This window comes from Lactuca sativa, chromosome 7 (assembly GCF_002870075.4).
Source record: "Lactuca sativa cultivar Salinas chromosome 7, Lsat_Salinas_v11, whole genome shotgun sequence".
NCBI classification, from domain to species: Eukaryota; Viridiplantae; Streptophyta; class Magnoliopsida; order Asterales; family Asteraceae; genus Lactuca; species Lactuca sativa.
Window position 1 is genome coordinate 9,730,460 of NC_056629.2, and position 6,832 is coordinate 9,737,291.

Sequence of the window (6,832 nt, forward strand, 5' to 3'; positions counted from 1 at the left end):
CACTAGTATAAGTATATGCATCCGATTACCGGTAGATGAGCCGAACACAAGAAAAACCTTCAAATGAATGACATAATCATAAAAATGTGTTGTTGTATATACCCCTATAGTTCATAGAATTCCTCCATGCTCCCTCTTTTTTTGTCGTTTTATTGTCTTTAAAACCCTTTTTGATTAGATATATATTGTATTTTTGTTGTTTTTTGTTTTATTTTTTTGTCTTTTGTCTTTTTGTTGTCTTTTATTATTATTATTAGTAGTATTATTATTATTATTTTAAAAAATTAATTTAATTAGATGCTTCTTTAATAGTATGAATGAAAAAAATAATACATAAATAATCCAAACGGAAGAATAATATAGAGATAGTCGGAACAGAAAAAAAAAAAAAAGTAACACATTGATACTCTAAATGAAAATAAAAATAACATAAAAATAATCCAAACAAAAAAAATTCTTTTAATGTTAATAATAATAATAGTAATATATTTATTAAAGATAATGAGAAAAAAATAACAAAAAATAAATAAAAATAAATAAAGAACACAAAGATAATCAAAACGAAAAAAAAAATATTGTATTTATTAAAAATATTAAAAAAAACCAGCAAAAAAACAAAGACAAAGAAAAAAAGAAATAAAAAATTGGGGGTGAAAAATAAACTCCATCATAAAAACTCATCCCTCGTACAATTTCTTTTATTTTGGACGAACACAACATTAGCAAAGCAGTGTAATTTATATTTTTTAAAATTTCTAACATGTTTACAAAATCAAATAAATTTTAACAAAAGAATTAAATCCATTCCGTTTTTACAGCCAAACTTTTTAACAGATTTAAATTCATTCATATTTCAATTTCAATGAGTTTCATGATTCCGATTCCTTCCAAAAAATCGCAGCAACCTTGTATCCTCAAGGAACGCAGCTTCATCGAAATATCCATTAACAGCATCACCTTTCATCTCTGCAATTCAATTAAGGTTCAAATTGATGTTTAATTAACCAAAGCAACTCGAAAAATACCCAATTTTTTTACCTAAAATCTCGAGAACTATCACTGTCTTCAACTCAGGCATTACCCGTAGATCTGCTCGACGTGTTTCCTCCTCCTTTAATTAGGAGTTTAGGACTCTGGCGAGGCTGTGGAGGATCCTCACGAGCGCATTGCAACGGAGGCACTCTTAAGGTAAATTTCGTAAACCCCATTTATAGTTTCGAGTTTCGAGTTTTCCCATTGGAGTTATTCTTGTTTACCCGTTAATTGAATCATTTAAGCTCAGTTTGTAAATCTTAGAGCTTCAAGATGTTGCAATCTGAGCTGTCTCGTAGTAGACGTAGTAGACATAGGGCTCAAAATTATCAAGTCGGATTGATAACTCACAGGGATTCTACTTTTGGGAGATCTGTTGTTATGCATATTGCAACAAGTTAGAAATCATGTTGTCATACGGCAATAAAGATCTAGCTATAATTTGTTTTTTGAAGTTTGAAACTATTTTTGATTGCAGTTCTTTGTCTTGCAACCTATATGTCATTTAATTTTGCCTGCCAAATCATTGTATGAGATCTTGTGTTAAGAATCTTCAAACATCAGCAAGACATTATCATATGGATCTAAGCCTATCAAATTCATGTAGGGAATTTCAATCATGTTAATGAGTATAGTCTGTATAGAGAAGATGATTACTGTTTATTGTGTGAGCTTAGATATTTTACTGACAATCAAACTTGTATGATACATTTGCTCTTTATTTCTGCAGACAAGTCATAGTGGACAGAATTTAAACACATACATAAAAGTGTTGTTTGGGAACAAAGCTCCTTCAAGGATCTTTAGGGATGATAGTGTGCTTTGGATGGCGACAGTTTCTTTTGTTTGTGACACTTGTTTTCTTTCTTACACATTTTCTCTCAGGTTATTATCTTCTTTCATCTGTTTTTTTAGCACTTAAATCATCCTCATAAACCTTTTCACCATAAATAACCAAAATCTTTTGTTATTTTAGTTATGGAGTTGCATCAAGACTCAAATGTTAAAGATCCACACCAAAAGAAACAAAAGAAATTTAACCATCTTGTTCTTGGACCCCCTGCTGGTGAAGGTCTGCCAAATCGTTTGCAATGCAAAGGTATTTTCAACAACCATTAAAATTACTAAAAAACCTATTACTGACAAACATCATTACATCCTATCAATTTCCAAATGTTTTTAGGCAAGTTTTCAAGCTATTTCCTATTTTTCATCATCAAGGGCATTTTGGTAATTTTACACATTTTTCTTGTAGGTACCAAGGCTCTTAACAAGATCCAAATATCAACATCCTCCAACATTTCAAATGGTGGTGGTGGTGTTTCTTTTGTTACAATTTTCACGGTTTATAACTCTAGTGTTGATGTCAAATCAAGGGATGCTGCAACCATTGTGGGGAGAGTTCCATACAACAAGGTGGAAAGGTCAATGGCAGTCTTGAATACTTTCATAAATTTTATACAGGTACATCTCTAAAACCATGATGCCATTAAAAAAAAAAAACTAAAAGTATGATGTTATGATTGGTTTTATTTGAATTTTAATGGTGTGATTATTATTATTATTTTTACAGCTGGCTATGCCTGAAAGCAACATGGTCATCTTAACTGATCCAGCATCCAGGCTTCCACTAAAGAGAAACAGGGTGACTGTATATTCAGTTCAAGGTGAATATTCACGCGACAAGTTGATGCTTCAAAGAATCAGGTCTTACATTGTAAGAAGAGCACCCTGCATGCATATTGCCTATTTTCTATAATCAGGATGAGGAGGGCATTTACGTCTTTTGAGTAGACAAGAGATTGAGATTTGAGAAGCAGTCCATATGCCCCCCTTTTTGGGTGCCATTTTGTCTCATTGTCATCTGTCACTGTCACTGACTGTTTTCTACTGCTTGCAGGCTTTTCTAGAGAAAAAGCTTGAAGACCATTCACGGGAACCAACCCAAAAAATTACTAATTTTATTTTCACGGATTCAGACATAGCAGTAGTTGATGACGTGGCACAGATATTTAACAAATATGAAAACTTCCATTTGGCACTCACTTTTCGTAACAACAAACAGCAGCCTTTAAATTCAGGGTTCATAGCAGTCAGGGGTACCCCTGATGGAATTTTAAGGTATGTATGTTTAAAAACAACATCTTTATTAAAAAGAAAAAAGAATTGCCGAATAATGACTAATGAGACCTTCTGAAAAATATAGGGCAAAGGTTTTCTTGGAGGAAGTTTTGAATGTTTATGTTACAAAATACATGAAGGCTTCACGAATGCTTGGAGATCAACTTGCTCTTTATTGGGTTGTAAAATCTCATACTTCTTTTGATGAAAAAACATTTAATAAAGCAGAACCTTTTCTTGAGGAAATAGGTGGGGCCTCCGTGCTCTTCTTGCCTTGTTTGGTTTACAACTGGACCCCACCCGAAGGTGCTGGTCAGTTTCATGGCATGCCCTTGAATGTAAAGGTATTAACTAATAAAAACTCCCTTTATACCATCTTACTTTCATTTCCTTCTATTTTTGTTTTTTTTTTTTAAACATTCTACTTTGGAAAATCCATCAAGTTAATAGAATGTTTTTTTTTTTTGTTAGAACATTATATTTTGAAAAATCTATCCTGAAAAGCTGTTTTGTATTTGAATGACTTTGCTATAATTAGGTAAATTTTTCAAAAGTAATAGTGTTATAGTATTAAACAAGTCGATGGAAGTACATTGCTATTTATTGCATTTAATCCAAAAGTGAAAAGAAAAACAGTACATATTACATGAATCAAAGATTTTGGGAAAAAAAATGCCAAAGTATAATAATTCTTTTCACACTTGCATACTATATAGGAAATAGGATCCTATTTTACATTTTCACAAGAAAGATGATAAACTTGAAATGAAAAATCAAGTATAATAGAATTTTTAATTTTCCAACAAATCTTTTGTTGGATAGGTTGAAATTGTGGGAATCTTTTATTACATATTCCTTTATGTACCAACATTTTTTTTTGGCCAGTCTATCTCATATTTATAGTATTAATTACTAGTATGCAAAAGACATGAATGCTCTTTTTTATCCACATCATAAAAAATAACCCTAAAAAGCAAGTTAATTTGATCTTTTTTTTAGGTGGTTCATTTCAAGGGATCAAGGAAACGGCTTATGCTCGAGTCTTGGAATTTCTTCAAGTCTTCTTCTTCTTCTTCTACTGAGGATCATGATGTATCAGTATCAGTATCAGACATGTTGTGTCTTGTATTAAGTAGTGGACGAACAAAGTATGATTTTTAAACAACAAAATTAAGGAATTTAAAGAAAAAAAATAGAGGAATCTCATCTTTTTGTTTTGGTGTTATTTAAGTTTGATTTGGTTGTTTATATGGATTTTTGTGGTAGTGCTTTTTTTTTAATTAATTAATTTATTATGTATGAATATTTGATTTTTTTTAGTTAAATGAGTTAAAAGGTTGTGTTGTTGTTTTGCTTAAAGGTCCACAAGATAGGATTATACTAAAAGGAGCATGGTAGTGAGTGGTTCAGATTCGACATAGGACCAATCTATTCTACACCCGGTTGGTATCCATTAACCATTATTTCGTTTTTGTCTTTTAATTACTATTTTTAGAATAAATGATTTTTGGATAATTAGTTATAAACACAAACTGAAAAGGATTTCTCGAATAAAAGAATTTCATATTCTTTTAGTGTGAAATGCAAGGAATGATAATATACTTCTATTTATTTGGTTATTGTAACATATCATTATTATGATATTATTTAACTTTTAACTTTTTTTTACTAAACTATTGTTCCTTTGTTTAAAAAAAAACTATTTGCAGCAATTTGTAACAGGTAACCCACTTGTGATTTCAATGATGTGGCGTATTTTTTAATTTTTTATTTTAATTATGCCAATCTCATTTTTTATTGTTTATTTTTTTATAATGTTTTGAAAATTGGTTGTTTAGTTGAAGTGGTCTAATGACAGTGGATCCGTAATTGCACGTATAACTCATGTCTTTAAAGATTTATACCACTTAGTAATTGCTCGTATAACGCATGTCCTTCAAGGTTTATATATCACTCAAAAACTAAGTAGCATAAAACCCCATAATTTAATGTATGTTATCATTCTTTCCAAAAGCCATGGACAAGAAAAACACCAAACAAATACTCATAAATATGGAAGAACGAAGAAACTAGAACAGCATGCATGCTGAAAATTCACAAACTAAAAAGAGAGCATAATAGATTTCCGTTTTAGTATGGAATAAATGGGAATTGAGATGCAATATTTATACATGTACGTTGCCTTATTTTTTGTTTTAGGTCAAACAACTAGTATTTATATCCGTTGAATTCATGTAACATAATGTATCAGAAAAATGATTCAATAGAAAGTATTAAAATATCTATAAAGTGGCCACCGTGGGCGTAGCTAATCATCATGATCATGTGAAACACGTATATTGATTGTGTTCTTTGTTTTTCGTTTTGGATTATTACTCTGTGTGAAATTGTGTATCGTTTGTTCAAATGTTTAAACACTAAGGCTGGTAGGTATCATCACGCGTGAGAAGGGAAGGAAGAAAGGCCACATCATTATTTTAACAATTCCACAACTAACCCACTAGGTTGTGGAAATGGTGTTTACTGGTGAAGAAGAGAGAGATTGTAGAGAAAGATAGACACAATGAAATGCTCCACCAATCATAACAATCGTCTTCTTCCGTAGTGGGTATCACGCCACAACACACCTACTCCCTATTGGGGAGGTGTTCACGCGTGGGTAGAGATGCCACATAGGCACCACGCGTAGTCAAACCCAATCCATACCCCAAAGCCTAATAAGGAGACCTCCAAAAAATAGGGTGGTGATGAGAGCCATCCATGTGGAAAGCATGGAAACTAGGTTTATCCCTAGTCTCCAAGCTTACCCTATACAATATCATTTATGGATTGTTAAAATATATTTGTTAATAACTCATTAAAGCCTCATCAAATGTTATTCATCTCGGGGACAAAAAGAAATTAGAAAACTTGTTAGTTAAAGAGAAAAATAAAAAAGTAAATGAAAAATCTAATCACATTATCGTTTATGAATTTTTAATATATATATATATATATATATATATATATATATATATATATATATATATATATATATATATATATATATATATATATATATATATATATATATATATATATATATAAACAAGATCGGATGAGGACACCTTAAAAAAAATTTAAAAAAAATCTAACAAAAATTTAAATCATAAAATCGAGCATAGATTATGTCCGGGAGAAAAAAATTGGAAAAAAGAATTTGGATCATTAAAAATGAAACATGAATCATAATGATGCAAAATAAAAAACTAAAGTTGAATCATGGATCAATTTTAATGATGCAATTTTTTTTCCATTTTTTTCCCCCGAACATAGATTTATGCTCGATTTTATGATTTGTATTTTTTTTAGATTTTTTTTTCAATTTTTTTAAGGTATCCTCACGAGTAAAGTTTCAAAAATGTCTTATTTGCTATAGTTTATCTTCAACTTCATATTAGTTTGTGTTCTTATATATATTATTACTAACTAGATTTAAAACCGTTGAAATCACGGTTGAAAATGAAAAAAAAAAAAACACTATTGATAATTCCAAATCATAATAACTAATCAAATATTTTCAAAAAAAATTATTAATTTACCAAGATAATAGATTTATCTGTAAGTTTATAACAATAGATAAAATTAATATATACAACAGATAAAATTAATATGTACATTGAATATTCGATCTCAGTTT

At 30.0% G+C, this 6,832-nt stretch overlaps 1 protein-coding gene across 1 annotated transcript; it reads left to right on the forward strand.

Moving 5' to 3' along the window:
* Nucleotides 1-740: 740 nt before the first annotated feature.
* On the forward strand, nucleotides 741-4,506 carry LOC111876931 (uncharacterized). Its single transcript, XM_023873485.3, has 9 exons — nucleotides 741-982; nucleotides 1,075-1,188; nucleotides 1,763-1,917; nucleotides 2,009-2,131; nucleotides 2,288-2,496; nucleotides 2,606-2,749; nucleotides 2,933-3,153; nucleotides 3,239-3,497; nucleotides 4,153-4,506. The coding sequence occupies exons 3-9, from the start codon at nucleotides 1,842-1,844 to the stop codon at nucleotides 4,312-4,314; spliced, it is 1,194 nt and encodes a 397-aa protein (XP_023729253.1). The 5' UTR covers nucleotides 741-982; nucleotides 1,075-1,188; nucleotides 1,763-1,841; the 3' UTR covers nucleotides 4,315-4,506.
* The last annotated feature ends 2,326 nt before the right edge of the window (nucleotides 4,507-6,832 follow it).

Coding starts and splice junctions, on each gene's coding strand:
- LOC111876931 (XM_023873485.3), top strand. CDS start 1,842: ATGATAGTGTGCTTTGGATGGCGACAGTTTCTTTTGTTTGTGACACTT. Junction 2,132..2,287: donor AAATCGTTTGCAATGCAAAG/GTATTTTCAACA, acceptor TTTTTCTTGTAG/GTACCAAGGCTCTTAACAAG. Junction 3,498..4,152: donor GCATGCCCTTGAATGTAAAG/GTATTAACTAAT, acceptor TCTTTTTTTTAG/GTGGTTCATTTCAAGGGATC.